General features: G+C 44.6%; 2 protein-coding genes across 12 annotated transcripts in view; one reads left to right on the top strand and one right to left on the bottom strand.

Moving 5' to 3' along the window:
* mcf2l2 (MCF.2 cell line derived transforming sequence-like 2) overlaps positions 1–22,639 on the bottom strand; it is a gene marked incomplete at its 3' end in the record, with an annotated part of 122,008 nt that overhangs the window by 44,350 nt on the left and 55,019 nt on the right. For all 11 annotated transcript variants that reach the window (XM_080771238.1, XM_080771235.1, XM_080771237.1 and 8 more), the window contains exon 16: positions 1,838–1,904. In XM_080771238.1, the coding sequence (XP_080627364.1) occupies positions 1,838–1,904 (67 nt within the window). The remainder of the gene's footprint in view (positions 1–1,837; positions 1,905–22,639) is intronic.
* Positions 11,361–19,565, top strand: b3gnt5a (UDP-GlcNAc:betaGal beta-1,3-N-acetylglucosaminyltransferase 5a). The gene is made up of 2 exons (XM_080771245.1): positions 11,361–11,753; positions 17,523–19,565. The coding sequence occupies exon 2, from the start codon at positions 18,128–18,130 to the stop codon at positions 19,319–19,321; it is 1,194 nt and encodes a 397-aa protein (XP_080627371.1). The 5' UTR covers positions 11,361–11,753; positions 17,523–18,127; the 3' UTR covers positions 19,322–19,565.

Genomic DNA, 22,639 nt, shown 5'->3' on the forward strand with positions numbered 1-22,639 from the left:
AGGCGGGCACGGCCAAAAGGGAGATGGGAATAATGCCTAATTTATGCATCGTCGTATTATAATGGCATCGTGGACTGAAAATAGCTGATCTGTAAGCTTACAACGCGTCACATCTGCAACGCGCTGTGAGCTTATAGATCGGCTTATAGATCGGCAGAGGGGTAGCAGAGGGAGGCAGAGGGGTAGCAGAGGGAGGCAGAGGGGTAGCAGAGGGAGGCAGAGGGGTAGCAGAGGGAGGCAGAGGGGTCAAAATGTGGGACAGTGGATTGAAAAAGAATTAAGGCACACATACCAGACTCTCAGTCATACATACCAGACTCTCAGTCATAAATAAAACAGCAGAACAGTCTCACTAATCATCCCCAATGCCTGGGTGGGTCTTGAAGACTGTCTGCAGCTCTGAGCTCTGTTATATAAACTCAATAGACCCCGTGTGAAAAAGACAGGCACCTGCAGGCAATAAGCATGAATTATGGAGTGCTGTGCACTGATGGCACACGTACTCCATTTCCTGTGATCAATACATCTATTTAGCAGGTGTGCAGTCGGTTAAACCTTTCTGTGGCCTCATCATAACCCAATAGCAAAACTGTCATGGATATTCAACCACCCACCAGGAATATTGGGTTCAAATTAAGTTCACATTATGAGTAATTAGAATTTATGGTGATGTATAGCATGGGGTGATTTGTAATTTGCAAGATGCAATGTTCCTACTAATGAATGGAAATCAATAGGGCTATTAATGTCTGGGATTCACCAACTAGAGCCTATTCTTATTAGGAATATCCCCAGGCTAAATCTCAGCAGTTTTAAAATATGGATCTAATGACAGATTTTGCCTTGATCTAATGACGCAGAGCCCCATGATTGAGCAGCGTGGTGTGCGTGGTATTTAGCCATTTTTAGAAGAAGAAATAAAAATATGGGTTTAATTACTTAGTATAAAGAAATGTCAATGTATTTTAAATCAGGGATTTTCAACTGATTATGAACCAGGGACCACCACCCTGACTGAGAATCAACCTGGGGACCATTGTTGTGTTCCCCTTAACAGCCATTATGTATTATTATATTGGTTATATTGGCACATTTCCTAATTATGGTGACTCAACCAGTCAATCCCGTACAGTGTGTGCAGGGCGTACACTTTCCCATACAAGTCAACTGAGGAAGTTCTTGACATCCAACTTTCCAGTAAATGACAACATTGACGTGTCAGTCACAGTCACCTATTTGTGCAAATAATGGCAGCATCGGAGCCCACAGTGTACGAGCGTTTCCGAGCGTATACTACTCGCCGCTCGGTACCTGCCCAAGTTTGAGTTGGATGTGCATGTTTTTGTACTTTTTTCATGTAACATTGACGTGTCATCATACGTCACCAGGTCATTTAGTGCACTCTGTTTCGCAACTGGGACACTGTAAATCTCTTGATTTATTATGGTCAGCCAATGAACCTTCAGCCTCCAGGAGCATCAACAGCAAGGCTTGTGTTAGCTTCGTGCATTATTGTTAATTTTCTCTTCAGTAGTAGCTTTGCGTGTTTGTGTGTGCACCACATTCGACATGACTTGATTGGCTGAACCCCACTCGTGACGTCATGTGGCAGCCAAGTCTATGGACTTTGTTTGCTTTAAACAGTCGTGTAGCAGCTACACTTGACACGAGTGTGCTTTTGTTTCCTTTTAAGTAAGACCGGTCATAGAGGTCATAAAGGTGGTTGACGCGTTTTTTTTGGAAAACTGATGGAGAAACGCCGCTAGAGATCCGATCGCGCTCGGTGTGTGGGGACCTTTAGTGTCCTTTCTAGATAACAGCCTGGGATATACTGTACCTCCATGATGCTCTGCAACTCCTCCACATACAGCCGTTCTGTTTCGATCAGCTCCGTCATGATATGTCTGCAAAGACAGAGGAGAGACAAGGGGGGGAGAGTTATGATGATATGTCTGCAAAGACAGAGGAGAGACAAGGGGGGGAGAGTTATGGAGACAAACAGGGATGTGTGGGAACAGAGACCGGTTCTGAATGATGAAGAATAACATAGAATATGATCAATTATGTTATTCAGCATGATTGCATTGGATTAGGAGGGCAAGCGTCCAGGGGATCTAATGAATCAGTGTCCACTTTCATGAACAGGAAATCTGTCTTGTGGGTATGACGCTCGAAATGAATGAGTGAAGACTTTTGCCTCATCATGTAAGAATTAAAGACATAATGTATCTAGATATTTCACTAAGGTTGGTTCACAGTCATGTTTTGGGCTAAAGTCAAAGGTGAAACTTTTTTTTTTCTTTTAGTTCAAAATAAATGCTGACAGTCACAAAAAAAAGTTTCTGCTTTTGGCCCACTTTAAGCCTGGCCCAACTGAGGTTCTTAGAATCATTATTTTACAGCAAAACAGGGTCCTGACCCTGTTTTGCTGTTTCCTAACCCACCTACTTTAACAGCCAGTTAAAGTAATATCAAAGAAATTTTACAGGAGCACTACTGAGAGCAGCCTGACCGGCCAGCACTGTGTGGTGAAGACAGACAAAGTCAAAATTGAGTTTCCAAAACCTGGACACTTATCTTCACCAGTCAGGGACACCACACACACACACACACACACACACACACACACACACACACCACACACACACAAACACCCCGGGCAAGCCACTACTATGTTTGAACCACTGCCTCTCGGGCAAATGGGTCTGGACAATTATACCATCCTGCACCAATACATTGGGGAACAGCTTCTTTTCCCAGAGCTGTGGCCTCAATCACACACCCCTCCCTGCCCGCACGCACGCACGCACGCACAGACGCGTAGTCATTCTTTCATTCATGTCAGTGTCACTCTCTGCAACGTCCTGGGTGGGTTACACCCAGTAAATGGCGCGAGGAGATGCATCTCACTCAGAATATGATCTCAGCACACAGAATCACATATGATTGATGTCAAAGTTGTCCTCTTGGACCCAATGTAACGAATGTATAAATTATGCTATCATCAAGAGGACATTGGCCTGTGAGCCATTTAGATTAATTGTGCCATTAGCCCTCGTTTATCAATCTAATGTAGACACCGGTGCCAATCCGAATGGAGAAATTGTCTCACGGCAGGGTTTATGTGCGATTTATGAAAAAACGTTGATGTAGGCCTTTACAAATTAGAATATTTGGACATGTTTTAAGTGAATATGTGGCTGCACATGTTAATAATGGCGGCGCGCAGCGGAGTTCTCCTTGTTCTCTCTTTGTTGTTGACCGGCAATATGGATTACTTTTCAACACGACAACAAACGATCACAACATTTTAAGGTGGATTTTTGTGAAACGGACGTACATGCAAGACCGGGCGATGCTTCAAAGGTTAGTGTAAATCCCCGCAGTGGCCCTTATATGACCTTAGAGGGGAAGCGTTAATTGCTAGTTGTGTCCAGACATGTCTGTATGGCACCACGAAACAAAAGAGAAGAAACCAGGCTGTGTCACACTTAGGAAATGAGAAAGAAGGAATATGAGAGCATGGCAAAAAGAAAACTGCAAAGCTGTCGCCTATTTTGGTCGGCTGTTATAAGCTGTCCATGTACAGTACATCTAAGTCTGCGTACTTGAACTTGAGATACAGTGTGCTTGATATGTATTGTGTACTGCCTGTGCCTGTACTGTAGCATACTTTATGGATAGGCTACGAGAGACATCACAGCGCTAGTAAGGTCAGCCATGCTGCATTAGTCATTATCATGTCACGTTTCTATGTCTCATATGTTGTGGTCACGTCATTATGATCCAGCACTATATATGTTCCTGTTTGTGTAATAAACTTTGTAAACCTTTAGCGTGATACTGTCTCGTATGGCGTTATTGTTCTCCCGGGCCCGCCGCCGCATGCAGTCGCCGTACCAAAGGAATACTTCAACTGGATTATCACACGCCACCCAGTCTGCACACACTACACCAGTCTGTCAGAACCAGACGAGGGTCCAGTTTAGAGATTACAACAGTCGGCCTCAGTTAAACATGTCTGTTCTAAAACAAAAGCCACATACTTCACTAATAGAGGGTTTGTATTGGATGTATGGGCTGTCAAGGCCACTCAGTAGGCGTTCCCACATAACTTCCGGGTATGATGATGATGTCACGCGCATACCCTCTATATAATCATTTACAGACTAGTAAACACTAAAACAGGCACGGTTTGCATTGCTCAGTTGCCTTGCTCTGGTGTAATGTTGCTGCCACTGCACTTATAAGAATAGATTCACCCATCACCACACCACCTGTTATTCTGGGACTTCTTTGATGTGCTACAGTAGATTCAGAAGACCTCCTATAGTGTTCTCCCTGTTCTTGTTATTCCTTTTTTTGCTTTGGGTACCGGAAAGCAGATCCATTAATTGCCAAACTAAATGAATTAATTATTGTTTAAGTACCGGTAGTTAGTTGATGCCCCTTTCCGAAGTGTACAAAAAGGTCAGTATATACTGTTCAATTGAGTGCAAAGGTTCTAGGGACTCGGGACTCGGGACTCGGGAGTACAATGGAGAGACCCAAAGCGCTCAACTAATGTTCTTGTGACAACATAGACGTCTTTTCCAGCTTCGAGGGCTTGTGTAAACACAAACATTGAAGACAAAAAAAAAGAGGGGAGTTGCACCACTCAGTTCACACGGGTGTGTTTTTTTTATTCTACTTGCACACATTTCGCAGTGCTTTCAGTTTTCCGTCTATCTATAAATGCTTTTCCTTTTTAGAGCATGGGAAAGGAAAGACAAGTCCATGTTCACTATGCGTTCCCTGTGAAGCAGCTACAGTAAGTGGAAGTTGGGGCTGCAGGCACAAAGCCGTACAGGGGGGGATTAACTGTCATTGAGGATGTTGGTTGGCGATGGTGACACAGGGTGACCTCATCACCCACTTCCACTCTGTGGCGGACGAGAGGAAGAGGGGACGCAATGCAGGCTCATTTTTGTACCTTCCCCAGCTCCTCGGAGAGAGGCCTTTCGTCAGCCCACCCCGAACTGCGCTGACACACTACAAAATTGGGCGAGTAGACGTAAAATTAATTTTTTGGATCACATGGGAGCCCGCTGCTCTTTTGGCAACACTACAGGTAGTAGATCTTGAGATTATATAATTGATGTGGGCATCCCATGACAGGTGGGCTGAGCTGATAACTGGGCCCTGAGCAGTTTGGAATTGGTGTGGACTCAATTTATTCATTGTCCTGCAGATATTATTGGAGATGGTGGTGGAGAGGGGATACTGTCCCTTGCACTAATTACCACATCCATGTTATTAAGCTCCATTCATAGCCAGTGAAAACTCCTGTCCTCATTCTTCCACGGAATCCTATAGGCCTTCTGGGTCAGGCCGGGTACAGTCAGAACCCATCAGGTGAATCCTATAGGCCTTCTGGGTCAGGCCGGGTACAGTCAGAACCCATCAGGTGAATCCTATAGGCCTTCTGGGTCAGGCCGGGTACAGTCAGAACCCATCAGGTGAATCCTATAGGCCTTCTGGGTCAGGCCGGGTACAGTCAGAACCCATCAGGTGAATCCTATAGGCCTTCTGGGTCAGGCCGGGTACAGTCAGAACCCATCAGGTGAATCCTATAGGCCTTCTGGGTCAGGCCGGGTACAGTCAGAACCCATCAGGTGAATCCTATAGGCCTTCTGGGTCAGGCCGGGTACAGTCAGAACCCATCAGGTGAATCCTATAGGCCTTCTGGGTCAGGCCGGGTACAGTCAGAACCCATCAGGTGAATCCTATAGGCCTTCTGGGTCAGGCCGGGTACAGTCAGAACCCATCAGGTGAATCCTATAGGCCTTCTGGGTCAGGCCGGGTACAGTCAGAACCCATCAGGTGCTCTGGGTGCGTGCATTGCAATCTAAATATTTCACAGGGACGCATAGGCTTGAATCCAGGCTGCTGATGCAGATGACAAAGAGCTGCGGTGGCCAGCAGTCCCCACCGGGGGACATACTGTATACCTACTGATGTTACACAGGGATCGGACACAGGATCCCCACTGCACCGTTTGCTCTCCGTCAGTTCAGGTCACAACAATGAGCCAGAGGGGGCGTCTGGCTGGCACAGACATGTCAGCCGAGGTATTAAGCAGCTGGCAGGGCTTTAATGTGTCACAGGCATTATACGGAGGACGTCAACAAAACATCTATTTTGGGGTTGTTATTGAGAGTGTTGTGCTGACATTGAATACATGTGGTATTAGACTATAGAGCAGTGCTAAACCACGTTGGAAACTTTGTGAAATGTGTCCTCCTCCAGAAGAGCATCCCTTAGTTACAGAACACACTTTCCCAACACAGCGGACTAATGAAATGTGATGGTAGTCAACTGGAAAGCCGGACACTGTGAGTGATGTTGCTTCTCTAAATAATCTCCTTGTTTCACTCTCCGATTCCTCCGCTAAGCACTTAATCGCTTCCTTCTCTCTTAACGATTTACAGTAATGTAGGCAATTAACGTAAGTATTGCTTTCTTTCTTTTTTTTTGCGAAGAGGAAGTAAACAGGCTTCCAATTTCCCGTGTCCATGGACTTAATAGCCATGCAGCCACAGTTTCCGTTTCATCATGGACATTTGGCTGCTATGGCAAATTGGCTCAGTCCATAGCCGAAAATGAGTAAAAAGATCATATATTGTCAAGAAAAATAAGTAGCGGTACATATTTAGCTGTTTATATTCTATAACTTAGAACACCGCCATTGAGTTGTCACCGATGTGTACCCAGATATTGTAGGCTATTATTATACTGGGAGAGCCCAAAATCGCCTATATGGTTCAGTCTGAGCAGACATGGTCAAAAGTGAGATCTTAAAAAACAAAACACACATCCTGCGTAGTTCAGTGCTTTGAGTACAGAGAGTATTCCATTAACACAATAAATGTTAAGAGGTTTAATTCCCACTGGAAGCATCCATTCTACAACTAACGGTACTTGTAAGGTGCTTTGTATAACAGTATATTAATTTTACAATACATCACCAGTTACCACTGCCAAACTGGGTGGGGGGGGGAGGATAAGACCTGTGTGAAGTCATAAAACACACCATCCTGGTCAATGCAAACATTTCCAGATGTTAATGGTCCTTTTAATGTGGCCATTTGTATGAGTTCGGAGGTTGTGGGCTTTATGTGGCATCACGATGTGCCCACAGGGACGTGCTGAGAGCTTGTTTGAGGAGCGCTATCCTTTTATAGGTCAATAAAGTCTCAAGTCAAACGCATCGGATGCTCCCCCATATGAGGAGCCGTCTGTCATATACGGTGCCACACGAAGAAAAAAAAGATATGGATTATTACGTCACACACTGCAGGGTCCGGCCCGGAGGGAGGGCATGAATGAGTGCGTGTGTGTGTGCATGGTGGAGGTGCACCCATTCGTTACCCTTTGTGTAAGTGTATATAAAAATGACTGATTTGGTAATACAGCCCATTTGATTTAGTGTGTGTGGCGTATACTATACGGTATGTATGTAAGTAAGTGTACATACATACATACATACATACACGTACATGTATGATTGCAAGTGATTTCATGGCACATGTCTTTATAAGTAATGCATGCGTTCATCGCATGCGCGTGTGAAAGCGTGTGGCACTGGCATCTTGACGCCGCATGTTCCGCGCAGGGAGAATGATGACTGATTGTTAAGATTGGTTTATGTCAAATTATCACAGATTCTGTTTAGATTAACAATACGTGGCCTAGTTCCCACCGAGCGCTCTATATACCGTCACTGTCACAGCTGTAGTTTACGACATTAAGCCATGGACTGCCCTGGGTGGTGCCTGACAAAGCCAATGCTGCCAAAGCAGAGAGAGAGAGAGAGAGAGAGAGAGAGAGAGAGAGAGAGAGAGAGAGAGAGAGAGAGAGAGAGAGAGAGAGAGAGACACACAGAGGAAAGGGACGCAGAGAGAGAGAGCAAGCAATAGAGCAGTGGTTTTCAACTGGTGGTCCGGGGACCACCAGTGGGCCTTGTGGGGGTTCCAGGTGGTCCCCAGCTAAATGATGGAGAGTTGATGACCATCCATTTGGTTTCATTTCTCTCTTACGGTACGACATCAATACAGCATGGAATTGTGGACAAAGCATTAACAAAATGGTTTGGTTCTGAGAGGCTAAATGCAGAATAAATATTGGAAGAAAGAGGAGCGGAGGGGGCCAAAGTGTTGAGAGAGAGAGAGGCAGCCAACCAGGCTGTAAGTGAACCACATCCTGCTAGAACTTTGTTTGAGCCAAGAATGTACACAGAAGCAGTGGGCAAGTTTTGCACGAGCACCTGACTATGTATGGTTGTTATCTGTAGCTGAGCCACGCACACGCACACACACACACACACACACGCACGCACGCACGCACGCACGCACGCACGCACGCACGCACGCACACAGCCACCCTACACCAGTGGTGGAAAGTACATTTTAATTTGAAGTACAATGTTGAGGTATTTGTGCTCTACTTGCAGTACGTACAATTTCCAATACTTTTACTTCTACTCCATTACATCTCAGACCCAAATATTGCACCTTTTACTGCCCTACATTATTTATGTGAAAACTTTAGTTACTAATTACTTTTTTTGACTATTATTACAAAACATTTTGTCCATTTGATTTTGAAGTTGTGTAAATTTGTGCCTCTGTGGGGGGTATTTATATGCAAATATCATGACCAATGGCATTGCAAGACTAAACAATGAACATCAATGATGTTTAGGTGAAAAAAGAACAGGAAAATATATATATATATTAATTAAGTAATCAATTCATATAAAAATGTTGACGAAAAGCTTGGGGCTTACAGGGTTAAGTACATTTTCGCACCAATGCGTTTGCACTTTTATACTCAAGTACATTTTCAATTCCGGACTTTTACTTGTAACAGAGGAGTTCTATTATTGCAGTATTGATTATTAAGTAAAAAACATTTTATATTATACATTTTCCACCACTGCCCTAGACTCTTTAACAGACTCTGGTTCCCGCTCTGAAAGTGAGTAGCAAAAAAAGACAAGGTATCTGGTAATTTGACCACTGCAGACAGACACGTAAATAATTCCTACTGGAAAACAAACCATGCAGTCAAAGCATGTTACTGTAGCTGCTGAGCATTAACGGCCATTCAAATGGCCATTCAAATGTGGCTCTGGGTGGGACCAAACGACCAATACCTTCATACCTGAATAGAGGGGTATGCGCATACACACAGTGAGTGGCAAAGTGAGTTTAACGTTGTTTATTACAATCAGATAGGAGTTTTCTGTTTGGATGTGTGGGCTGCCAAGGCCAGAAAGTAGTTTTTGGCAGGTTAGTAGTAGGCATTCCTGCATAACTTAGTAGGCATTCCCGCATAACTTGTGGGTACGATGATGATGTCACTCGCACACCCTCTATTGTAGTAGAAGTGAAAGCATCGTAAATTGTAAATACTCGTAAAAGTAAAGTACAAATTCCTCAAAATATTAGTTAAGTTTTATTATTATTAAAGTTTTCTTTATCCTTATCTAAACAATCCTTATCTAAACGGACACAGACACGTGCGTCTGTGTCGGTTTAGATAAGGCTTGAATCATGTGGGATTAAAAGCCATATAGCTTTTAACCACTTGAACCATTATTTTAAACTTTAGCCGTCAAAAAATAGCAGATCTACAAGCTCGTGGATGCTGCGCTACGAGCTTGTAGATCTGCTATTTTTTTTTTTAATCGTGAAAATTTGGCGCAAATCTTTATATATATTCTTTCACAGCAAATGTTTTTAACTCATATTTTTGCTTCTGGGGGGTTCTTTGAACAACATTTTCAGATGGTGGTCGGCGGCCAATTACATATATACGTTTTTGCTGTACTGTAGCCCGAGGCAAGACCGGTATGTCAGAGACTCCGCCTTGAGCCATCTAGCCTTTATATACGTCTATGGAGACCACATGTAGTCCAGTCCATGACATCACTGACACTTTGAAATAAGCGTTTCCGATTAAATATGACATAACTTCTGATTCCGCATAGCTTCTGCTTCTCAACTGCGTTTCAAGACCGTGGAAGAGATAGCTTGAGAGACTACAACCACACACAACATGCCGCAGTCATATAGATAATCATATGCACACATGAACACTGCACGTGATATCATATAACATACAGTACACGTGTGTCACACACACACACACACACACACACACACACACACACACACACACACACACACACACACACACACACACACACACACACACACACACACACACACACACACACACACACACACACACACACACACACACACAGAGACAACGGCCAGCGTTAATGGCTTTATTGCATAGGTTGTGTGGAGCACCTGATATGTGGCACATACACATTCCAAAGTCCCACCGTTGATTGCCCTTGAATAATGTTTTGCTCAAAAGGTGCTTGTTTCACCTGTGAAATTTCAGAAGAGAACCTGATTAAAACTATGAATCATATTGTTGCAAGTTCTGAGCCATTGTTAGTGTTCTATGATGTGGACACAACGCACAGCTGTGTTTGTTATCGTACGCCAGCCAGCCAAGGTAAATGTCAAACGTCCAAATGCCTTCCACTTAATACTGATACATCTTTCCCCTGATGCAGCCTTCTGAACGGCTTCTGTTTGTGTCCGACGGCATTAAAGATAAAAGATAAAGACTTTATTGTATCTATTATAATCTGTATTCATTTTAAATGCACTGTTGCACTCTGTATTTGTTTTGATTTTCTGTAAAGCACTTTGAATTGCCTTGTGTATGAAAGGTGCTATATAAATAAAATTGCCTTGCCTTGCCTACAAACAAAAGCCACTGAATGAACGACATGCTTAAGTCTGTGTTTGTCCCTAAGGTTTAACCCATTTTGGGGCGGTAATCCCTTTAGCTCTTGAAAAATACAAGCTCGAGCTTGTAGGTCTGCTATTTTTTTTTAATCGTGAAAATGTAGTGCAAATCTTGGAATATATTACATTCTTTCAGAGCGAACATTTTTAACTCAAATCTTTGCTTCTGACATTTCCTTGACATGAAAATGTTTGAGAACGACTAACACAGAAACATTTTTCAGAAAACTGTCATAATTTAGAAGACACTTGTAGAATCGGTCTCAGGTCAAAGTGGTTTAATAAGCCCAAAGTACCGTTATAGTGAGTACTATAATCACTATGCCAGTGGAAAAACCCCACAACCCTTCCCCCAGGCTGCCACCGCTGAGACGGACTCTTAAACTTCCCAGAAGAAGCCGAACCGACCACTCCCCTCTTCTCCTGTACTACAGCATAGCTGGATAACCAGCCACAGGAGGAAGGGCAGGATGGAGGGAGGGAGGGAGAGATGGAGAGGAGGTGGGGCTCGCGACACTGACAGGCAGGCCAAGGTACATGGGGTAGAATAGATCATAGGGGACCCTCCCTCTCAAGTAGAATGGTTCCTCCCAATTGTCACCTCCCTCCCTCCCTCCCTCCCTCTCTCTCTCTCTCTCTCTCTCCCTGGTAGTAGTAGACAGAAAGGGCAGAGTGCAACAGTTTGGAAACATGCTGTCCTCTGCCTGGCTGGTGCTGACATGAGGGAAACTAGTACTAAGAGATGATCAATGAGGAGGAGAAGCTTGGATTACAGTGACACAGATACTAGTGACCATTTACAGGAGAGATATGCGTTCAACAGAGTACAACATAACTGCCGTCTAATCATGTGGGATGGAACTGCGTGCAGCTTGGCAGGTAAGCGAGAAGCAACACGTGTGTGTGTGTGTGTGTGTGTGTGTGTGTGTGTGTGTGTGTGTGTGTGTGTGTGTGTGTGTGTGACTGTGTGACTGTGTGTGTGTGTGTGTGTGTGTGTGTGTGTGTGTGAGACTGTGTGTGTGTGTGTGTGTGTGTGTGTAAATGTTGGGCGGTGAAGGGAGAGGGGGACAGGGGAAGGTAGTGTGAGGATGATTAACACAGACAGGTAAACACTCCCTGAGCTCTGAGCACAGAGCTCCTCACTGTGCCTCTGTCGAACGGCTGTCAAGCCAGCAGCAGAATTCACACAAGCTTTTTACAGCCATATAGCCTCTGAGGCGATGTCAGCTAGCCCTGGACTCAGCACAGACATTATGAGTGGAGAGAGAGAGAGAGAAAGAGAGAGAGAGAGCAGGGCAAGAAAGAAGAGAGATAGGGACAACACCCTTTCATGAAACTAATCAGCAAATTCAATCTCTTGCGGTCTCCTGGCTATCTGCTGTTTCACCTACTCTTTAACTGGTTGCCAGAGGTACAATGTTTGCAATGTCTAGCGTGCAGTGGCCGGTCGCGTCTACAATTTAGCACCTAGAACGCAAAAATGTTAACTTCATTGCCACATGTGCTCGCTAAAACACAGCCCCTGCTGAAAGAGCTCAAATGCAAGACTGAATAACTTCATATCCAGTCTGGATGTCGAGTCATAAACTGTCAAATGTCCTTTTCTCAGAGTTATACAATAGACACTGCGTAAGTATGTGTGGTCTATTGATGAGCAATGATCATATCTTATTAAAAATAAAACTTCGTTCCTCTTCTGCTTGAGATTAACATACTGCACCTTATCGGTCTTTTTGCGTATAAGTATAAACTTAAGTGATTGGCCACAGGTGGAAGCCCAACTTATATAGTAAACCATAGTGTCAGTTAGACAATAAGACATACAGTATTTTGACATAAAGACACAAAAGTAGTGGACTGTATTTTTAAAATAGAACTGGAAGTTAGTTAAGGTCACAATATTTCATAATCTCTGGAAGTTAGTTAATTTCACAAGCTTTCACAATATCTTAACACTGTCTGTCTGTAAACTTCTACCCATATAAATGACAAAGATATTCTGCATTCCTTAAATATTTCAATACAAAGGCGTGATAAACTATAGGGATAACACCATTCAAATGATTGAGTGGAGTTGATTAAGTGATCGTATAATTTTACAAGTATTACTTTAACCTAATTAATGCATTCATATTGGTTAATTGAGCTCATTGTTTTCATTTTCCCTGATCCTCTCTTTCTAAAATATAGGCAACTTCTCTACAAAATCTGATCTAAGAATAACAGTCTTCTCACCTTTTTAACAAGGCATTTGCCTAGTTGGACGTTTAAGATGCCAAGTGTGTTTTTTTTTGTATAACCTTTAGGCTGTTTAGGTGATCACAGAATGAATTAATTGTTTTTATTCTCATTTTCCTTTTAAATATTTCTGCTTTGTAGCACTTCAAAAGTGCATTATAAATAAAATGTATTATTATTATTATTATTATGGGGTTTCTGGGACAAGATACACAATACAATCCTCATTCATCTATGTGTAACTCTTAACGGTGCACAAATGTGACACAATGGCCCTTGGAATCCATTTGGTTACATTTGTATGTCCGAGTGAAATCAAGTGATTAGAAGTAGATCAGAAAATGGAACATAGAAAGTGAACAAAGTGGCTGTTGGTGGTTTAATCTATAGTGGGCATTCCACCCACCAAGGCCACCTGGATCTGACACTTCTTCATTCAGATCAACAACAGAGAAGTGCTTATTCATAGTGTGACTGGTTGAAGATGAAGAACGCACGTTTATGTGGTTCTGGAATCCAATTTTTCTCTTATAGCACGGAACACACTAATTCAATCTGAGCACATTTTTGGTGTCTATAACAAAACGTTCTAAGCTTAAAAAAAAAGCCCTTGGGTATATTCACAATAAATCATGTAGGTCACATGGAACGCAGCCAGAAGGAAGGTACTGGAGCAAACGCAAATCTTCTGTGTCTGTCTATATGTACACTAGAGTGTGTGTGTGTGTGTGTGTGTGTGTGTGTGTGTGTGTGTGTGTGTGTGTGTGTGTGTGTGTGTGTGTGTGTGTGTGTGTGTGTGTGTGTGTGTGTGTGTGTGTGTGTGTGTGTGTGTGTGTGTGTGTGTGTGTGTGTGTGTGTGTGTGTGTGAGAGAGAGAGAGATGAATAGAAATGAATAGCACTCTTGATACATGTGCCTACAGTATGTAAACGGCCTAGTTTCGAACCCAGGTCTTCCGCACGGGGAACCAAACATCTACCGCTCACCCAAAAAAGGAAACTCTCCTTGTAAGGGGAAAGCACTCATTTTCAACATTTTACTATGTCATTAATATACCTTAGAGCTGTTGTTTGGAAATAATAATACAATCTGAAAAAAAAATCATTAACATGGCGAATCACATCTTGATGATGTCATCGAGATGTGATTTACCATGTTAATGATTTTTTTTCAGACCTCTAGTTCTAGGAAACACAGAAGGGGGGGGGGGGGACTTTTTATGACTTCCTCACAGCAGCTCTAAGGTATATTAATGACAGTAAAATGTTGAAAATGAGTGGAATGCCTATCCAGAGACAGCCTATCCAGAGACAGTCTATCCAGAGACAGCCTATCCAGAGACAGACAGCTAGTCAGTGGATGGTCTCAGTCTATCCAGAGACAGACAGCTAGTCAGTGGATGGTCTCAGTCTATCCAGAGACAGACAGCTAGTCAGTGGATGGTCTCAGTCTATCCAGAGACAGACAGCTAGCCAGTGGATGGTCTCAGTCTATCCAGAGACAGACAGCTAGTCAGTGGATGGTCTCAGTCTATCCAGAGACAGACAGCTAGTCAGTGGATGGTCTCAGTCTATCCAGAGACAGACAGCTAGTCAGTGGATGGTCTCAGCCTATCCAGAGACAGACAGCTAGTCAGTGGATGCAGGTCTCAGTCTGTCCAGAGACAGACAGCTAGCCAGTGGATGCAGGTCTCAGTCTGTCCAGAGACAGACAGCTAGCCAGTGGATGCAGGTCTCAGTCTGTCCAGAGACAGACAGCTAGCCAGTGGATGCAGGTCTCAGTCTGTCCAGAGACAGACAGCTAGCCAGTGGATGCAGGTCTCAGTCTATCCAGAGACAGACAGCTAGCCAGTGGATGCAGGTCTCAGTCTATCCAGAGACAGACAGCTAGCCAGTGGATGCAGGTCTCATGCCGCCTGTGGTCACAGGACACAGCTCTCCGCGGCAGGGCTTAGCAGCGTGTCAGTGCGGCCCATTGTTGGGTAACCCCCCATGTTCAGTGTAAAAGTATGCCGGGGGGAGAAAAAAAAGATGTGTTCAGCCCATTGTGTGACGTTTACACAGACATCAGCAACTTTCACCGTGAGGGTCTCTGCTGCCACATGAAAAGCCCCTCTATTATGATGCTTTGCGCTGGGTCTGCATTTACGTTAATCCAGCCTTAAAGTGAGTCAAACACGTGGAGAGGACATAGAAAACATGGTCGATAGGATGTTTATGTGTAGATGTAGTAGGGCCACACCAGGATATTGTGGTTGGGGGTAATATTATTTTGCACATCCAAAACCTAAAGCAGTGGCGGGCGATAGGCTCTGCTAGCAATAATATCTGGCCCCCGGACCAATGTTTTTGCAAATAATTTCAAATATCTGAATAAATAACGTAAATAATGTCCGATTGGTATAGCATATGGGTCCGGCACAAAACGACTGCCATTCCTATCTGCACCTGTAATATTTGACACAGGCACATCATAATAATACCACACGTTTATTTAACTTTTATAGTTACTATAGTTCTGATTGGATAAACATTGGTTTGTTGCATTTTTACAGTTCCTAAATTGACTGTGTTGCTGGCTCGCAATCTAACAACTTAAGACAGAAATTGGCCTAAGGCCACATTTATATTATGCCAATCCCTTGCCTAAAGCCTAATTTAACATGATAGATTGAGTTGTTAGCTTAAACATAATGTGTTATTTTAGATGAGACGGATAAATAAGGCTTAACCCTGGAACACAAACTGGGACCTCTACGAGCTTGGAATCCTTAAAAGACCTTTATTTGAATACACAATTATGATAGAATTGTTGATTCTAAACACAGACCTTATGTTATACTTACAATGTGTTTATATATTTTAGGGGGAGAAGATGGGCTAAATGTACGTTTTCACTGAGCAGTGTTACTGAACCACTGCTGCTGAATGAGTACATAGAAAAGAACACTGTAAATTCAATGTTCTACAGTAAAACACATAATTGAAAGTCTTCCACTGGCTATTTATTAGACCACTGGTTACATGGCTCATGAAGCATCGTAGTGTGTGGTCAGCACTCTGCAACTGCAGGGTAAACTGTCGCTAGCTTAAATCAAAAACAATCTGACAGAGTGGAGGAGGCACAAGGTCTGGGAAAGGGCCCAAGTCAGCTGTACTCATAACATTATTCTGTAACCACTAAAGGGTGGATTTAGGACTGCAAACAAGTGGCACCCCTTACGATCTGCCTTCACACAAATACATTTCTTTTCAATATCGAAAACTGTGTCAAATGGTATGCTGTGTGAGCGAGGGCTGGATGCAGGCCGGGCCTGTGACAAATAATGTCATATATCTGCTGTATATTGAGAGTCATGTCTCCTGCTCTTTTCCTGCCTTGCCTTGCACTTAACTTGAAAAATGCTGTATTGTTGTAGTTTGTTGTGTAAGCTGTTTTTCTGTGTACCTTTGTGTTTGTGTGTTTTTTTGTGTTCTTGGATTGAGAGAGAGAGAGAGAGAGAGAGGTGCGCCCACACGTGGGGTGTTTTCTGAACGTTTGAACAGATAGCTTATCGTTGATAAACAGAGTCACGCGGCTCCAAATGGGGCAGATAGCAGGTTTATCCGTTATTCCCCCCCGAGGGGCTGTTTCTCCGCCTAACTGGTCCGACAGCAGTCTAAAACAGTGGGCTATTTCAGGACAGTCAGCATGATCAGACATCACGTTCAGCTGTCCAGGGTTGTTGACACTTTAAACTAAAAGTGGACGGCAGCAATGTGACGGGTGACACCCCCCCCCCCCCCTGCAGGATCACAGTTACAAGATAGTTTGAATAGTCAAATAGTTTGAATAGTTTCTTCTCTGTGAGCACATTGGGTCTGCTGCAGGAGCCAAGATCATTTACTGTCCATGCCCTGCACGTTTAACTTTTCCCGTTTCTGTTGTTGTGGAGAAGAAACAGAGTAGACCATGCAAGACAATGCTTTTAATGTTTGTCGTCAAATGGGATAACATTTCATTAATACAATCAGTCATGGTCTATTGAACATTTCCAAATTCCTTGGTTTTCAACAGTCCAATAAGCTTTAGTAAACGTGGGCATCACTACGGATAGCCGAAGCATTTTGTCCTTTCTTGTAAAGTCCCACTCACTTTGCTCACTCTGGGTACACGTCCCCAGACCCGTCACTCGTTTAAGATGTTAGAATACATAACGGTCATCACTCTTTCTGCTCTATAAAGAAATGCTATGTATGTACGGTATGCCACAGAGACAAAGCTTTATCTGTGCTTGCCATCGCAATGACGTTAAGGTATTACTCCTCAAATGGACTGAGGTGCTATTCCACTTTAAAATGTTTAACCGACATATGAAACAAATCCCTAGCATCACAGTGCATCGTTCTCAATGTCTTTCTGTCTTCCACAGATCCAATGAGGTCTCACACCATCACGCCACCACCGGCAACGCACTGATGAGAGGCAGAGAAGGACTGGAGGAGGACAGACGGAGAGAGCAAATACAGAAGCAGAAGATACTTTTTGGGAAGTACTGTAAACTGGTTCTACGCGCGAGGAGGGACCAGTTTTTCAACTGAAGGACAGCACGAGTTGGGTTTTCCACTATTTCACTATGAGGGAACACAGGCTCTCACTGACAGAGTGGAGGAAGCTCAGTGACGGAGCCATACCTCTGCTGGAAAGTCTGACAAAGGCCTACTGGACTTGACAACAACAGAGCAAACACCATCACACAACGGGATGGATGGGAGCCTAGGGAGAGACCAGGACAATATGTGAGAGGAAATAGATAAGCTACTGTATAGGTAAGAAGAAGATAAAGTAAGGACATTACAGTCAGGAGAAGCAGAGCAGACGGAAAGGAGGGAAGGACATAGAATCGAAAAGAAAGCCCGACGAGAAGGAGAGAAGAGACTCGAACCAGCGGAATAAGAATAAAGCGACTGCGAGAACGGGGAAAAAGGGCAAGGTTATAATCGCAGCGGCGCCTGTGGCTCACCGGCGGCCGCAGCCATGTTCATTAACTTCCGCCGCATCCGCAAGTGTCAGTGCGTGCAGCTGCTGACCACCGGCCTGCTGCTGTGCATGGTGATGGTGTGCTGGGAGCAGCTGGACCACCACGTGGTGAGCCACGTGAGGTCCTACACCTACCGCTACCTGATCAACAGCTACGACTTCATCAACACCTCCCTCGCCATTAACCCCGACCCGCGCCACGGCCCCGCGGCGGAGGGCGACGGGGCCACGGCGGTGAGCCACCCTTACCTCATCAACCACGCGGACAAATGCGGGGCCGGCGGCAGCGGACGCCCGTGGGACGACGTGCTCCTGGTGCTGTTCGTGAAGTCGTCGCCGGAGAGCTTCGAGCGGCGCCAGGCGGTCCGGGACACGTGGGGCAACGAGACGTACGTCTGGCGGGAGGCGCGGGAGAGCGTGCGGGTGGTGTTCGCCCTGGGCGTGCACCCGGACGCGGAGCGCCGGGCCGCGGTGCAGAGGGCCCTCGTCCAGGAGGACTGGACGCACGGGGACCTGATCCAGCAGGACTTCGCGGACACCTTCCACAACCTGACCGCCAAGCTGATCCTGCAGTTCCACTGGACGCACAAGCACTGCCGCCACGCGCGCTTTTTCATGACGGCGGACGACGACATTTTCGTGCACATGCCCAACCTGGTCCGGTACCTGCGGGGTCTCCTGAGCACCGAGGCGGGGGCCAGGAACCTGTGGGTGGGGCACGTGCACCGGGGAGCGCCGCCCAACCGCCGCAGAGACAGCAAATACCACGTCCCGTACGAGCTGTACCCCTGGCCCTCCTACCCGGACTACACGGCGGGCGCGGGGTACGTGGTGTCGGGGGACGTGGCGGCCAAGATCTACCAGGCCACGCTGCGGCTCAACTCCTCCATGTACATCGACGACGTCTTCATGGGGATCTGCGCCAACGCCATGGGCGTCTACCCCGAGGAGCACGCGTACATTTCGGGCGAGGGCAAGGCCCCGTACCACCCGTGCATCTACAACCGCATGATCACGTCGCACGGGCACGCCAAGGACATACGCACGCTGTGGCGGGCGGCCACGGCTCCCGCGGTCCGCGGCCTGTCCTCGGGGTTCATCAACGGCGCCTACTGCACGGCAGTGAGAGTGATGCTGCTATGTCGGCCGTACTACCAGAACACATACTCTTGTCTGGCAGCTTTCAGGTGAACGGGATTGTCAAGAGACTACTTAATGAAAATATGTGATGTACTGCACATAATTTAAAAAAATATATACAAGCTGACAAAATAATAATAATACTCACACACACACAGACACAATCAACTGAGCCCAATATACATAGTGTTTTTTCATTATTATTTTTTTGCCCTCTGCTATAGTTCATTCAATGTTTGCTGCTGGTGTTGTGTGTTTGCCCTGTTGCAATAAAAGACTAAAGCCATTTTGTCGAGCACACAGAAGCACCTGCCCGTTCTTCACTCATGCGTGGAAACCACTATTTGTTTCTGGGGTGTACATCCGCTAAGCCTGTTCCATTTACATTTACAGGGTTAGGGTTATCAACCTATTATTTTGATGTTTTCACAACTTTACACAAACGTACACTACGCATGACTTCTTTAAGTGCTAACTGCAAAATAAATGAATCGCTAGGCAGAATACTTAATTTTGTAGTCTAGGCTATGGCTTGGCAGCAAATCAATATTATATTGTGATATGACAATAGATATCGTCTAGCAGTAGCAAATAATGTCTCATGGGGGGGCTGTGGGCAGTTCATACAACTCGTCCACCAGTGACATCATCGATGGCGGGGAATACAAACAGTAATAGAGAAACTGCAGGATTTCTCTTCCTGAAAAGTTGCGAAAATGGAAGCAATCGTTCATACAATAATACAAATTTTAATAAAATAAATCTGCCTAACGATGACGTCACTGGTGGACGGGTTTCTGAACTGCCCACAGCCCTCCTATGTGTCTGTCAGACTGAGTAGGAAAAAAATTGTTGTATTTTTTAATTAGTGAGGACCAATTATATGAAGATAAAGTGGTGAAGTGGTCCTTTAAGGGCTTACGTTCAAAATAACAAAACGTTATCATTTTTATCACAACATCGATAGAGGTAATATTTTGTTAAAACAAATATTAGATTTTGTCCACATCGCCCAGCTAAAAGCCTATAGTGTAACTGTAGTCACAGTTGCTCACTGACAAAAAGGCTGTGTATTATGTGACACATACAGCCTTTATCCAGAGCGAAATACAGTATGCATTCATGTTAAATCGAGTGCAGTCATTTTTGTTTAGGATTAGAAGTCCACTACATCATAAGTTCCTGACTATTGCAGCTTAACGCATTTAGACCTAAGGACGATCCTACAAATGTCTTCTAAATCCTGGCGGTTTTCTGAAAAAACCCATGTTTCTATATCGGTGGTTCTCAAACTATTTCATATCAAGGTGCCCCAGAATTGCATTTGGCCGATGACCCCCATCTGAAATATGTTGTTCCAGGGACCCCCCCAGAAGCAAAGATTTTAGTTAAAAACATTCACTCTGAAAGAATATATATTCAAAGATCTTTCAATAGCTAAAGTGGAACACAATGGCTTAAAAAACACCAAAAGGGGGTTCCCGCCCAGAATGGGTTAAAATCCAGTGTACTGTACACTCTTGCTATAAACCACTAATTGTGGAGAGAGATTCCTCAGTAATGATCGGTGCTGTGGTGAAGCAGACAGGACAACCCAACCAACCACAGGGTAATGAACACGTCTGGCAGATAGACGTTGTTGTTATTTCTAGGATATTCTCTCTCTCTCTCGTTAAGGGAATTAAGTCGAATACATTTAGAGGTAATTTGTAGAGAGACCGTCCCGACGACTATTCAGCCATGCAGTTCTGCACTGCTGACATTTCCATTTGGGTGGTCTTATAATAAAGCCATGTGGAGGGAGCTGATGAACGGGTTCAAGGTGTCCAAAAGCAGGAGCTCTGATTTCACTTCTCAGTTCCCCTCCAGCCAACGGTAGCAGACATACTTCCTCATGAGACATGAGCCTTAGTCTGCAGCAATGCCACATCCGGCATGACTTCACGGGTTAAATGATGCCAGATGATGGGAAAACGGTTCCGAATGCTCCCACAGAGGCAGGTTTATAGAGGCCGTGGGCCCTAGCTGTGGTTTGACTGACACCGGTTTCACATTTGAAACGGAAAAATACTCCGAGACAATACTCGTACCAACAGCAACAGCAACCAGTACCAACCTTTGACACAAAGAAAAGTTAATTTAATCATTTTGTGACAAGGCGGTATCCCTCAGCGACTTTCATTAGCCCAGCCTGAAGCTCGCAACGTGGAACGCGCCCCGCCGTGGCATGTTGTGTGAACTTGTAGATCTGCTATTTTCGCAAATTTGGAAATCTAGTGGAACATTTCTTGAAAATATTGGCTCTAATGACATGCCTAAAATAGGAACGCCAGTTGATACTTGAAGAAACTTTCAAGAAAGTGGAAAACAGACCATAAAAGATCATAGAGTTCCTTTTTTATTATTATTAAAATTTTCTTTTTACATTTGAACTACAGTACTTCAGCTGAGCTCAAACTGAGAGCCAGTCACTGTCGCAGGCAGATCAAAGTCCTTTGCCAATTGTGAATTCTGTACATGACTCAAAACCTTGCGAGCGTTACGTGCATTTCCAGTGGGAGTCTGTGGGACGGGTCACGGGTTGCATGTGTGTGTGTGAAGGGACTGAAGGCTCAGTGATTATTTTCTCAGTCATTGCATCCTGCTCTTTCATTGGCGCACGCACAGAATTATCTGATTTGGGGTGGCAATCTCACGGCTGAGGGAAATTACCTTCCCAAATACAAAGCCAGTTGAAATCCACTATATTTCCCTCTCTCCCTCTTTTCATCTTTATCAGACCCTGTCTGTCCCAGACCATTTTCTGAGCTCTAAGAATTTGCCAGTGAATTATAATGTGACTAGTAGCCACTATAGCCACGCATACACACGCATACTTTTGTATTTCCATACTCGTACATCAATATTTGCAATTTTATACCTTTTTGGGGTCATTTTGAACCCTAATCCTAAAGCCTGAGTTCTACCTAGTTGCACGCCAGTGTCACATACCAGAAATAGCCAATTCACATCAACAAGTGTCGTGTTGCGACGCATTGTGAGCTTGTAGATCAGCTATTTTATTTCACATATTGCTTTTTCTTCCCCTCTCAGCAGAGACTGGAGTACAGCCTGTGTGTTCTGAGGCACTCCATAATAATGCCTGGCGGTTACACACTAGAATCATCTTTGGGGAGAATTTGGCCTGTGAGGGCTGTCAAAAAATCTTCTCGTCTCTGCTATTGTTCTCCTCGCCTGCTCCCTATCTTAGTGCTTTCTCTCTGCCCCAGTCTGTCTCTCTCTCTTCCTCCCTCCACCTCTCTACTCTTTTTATCATTCTCCATACGTCTCTCTCTCTCTCTCTCTCTCTCTCTCTCTCTCTCTCTCTCT

Source organism: Protomyctophum bolini (assembly GCF_963924005.1).
Source record: "Protomyctophum bolini genome assembly, chromosome: 8".
NCBI classification, from domain to species: Eukaryota; Metazoa; Chordata; class Actinopteri; order Myctophiformes; family Myctophidae; genus Protomyctophum; species Protomyctophum bolini.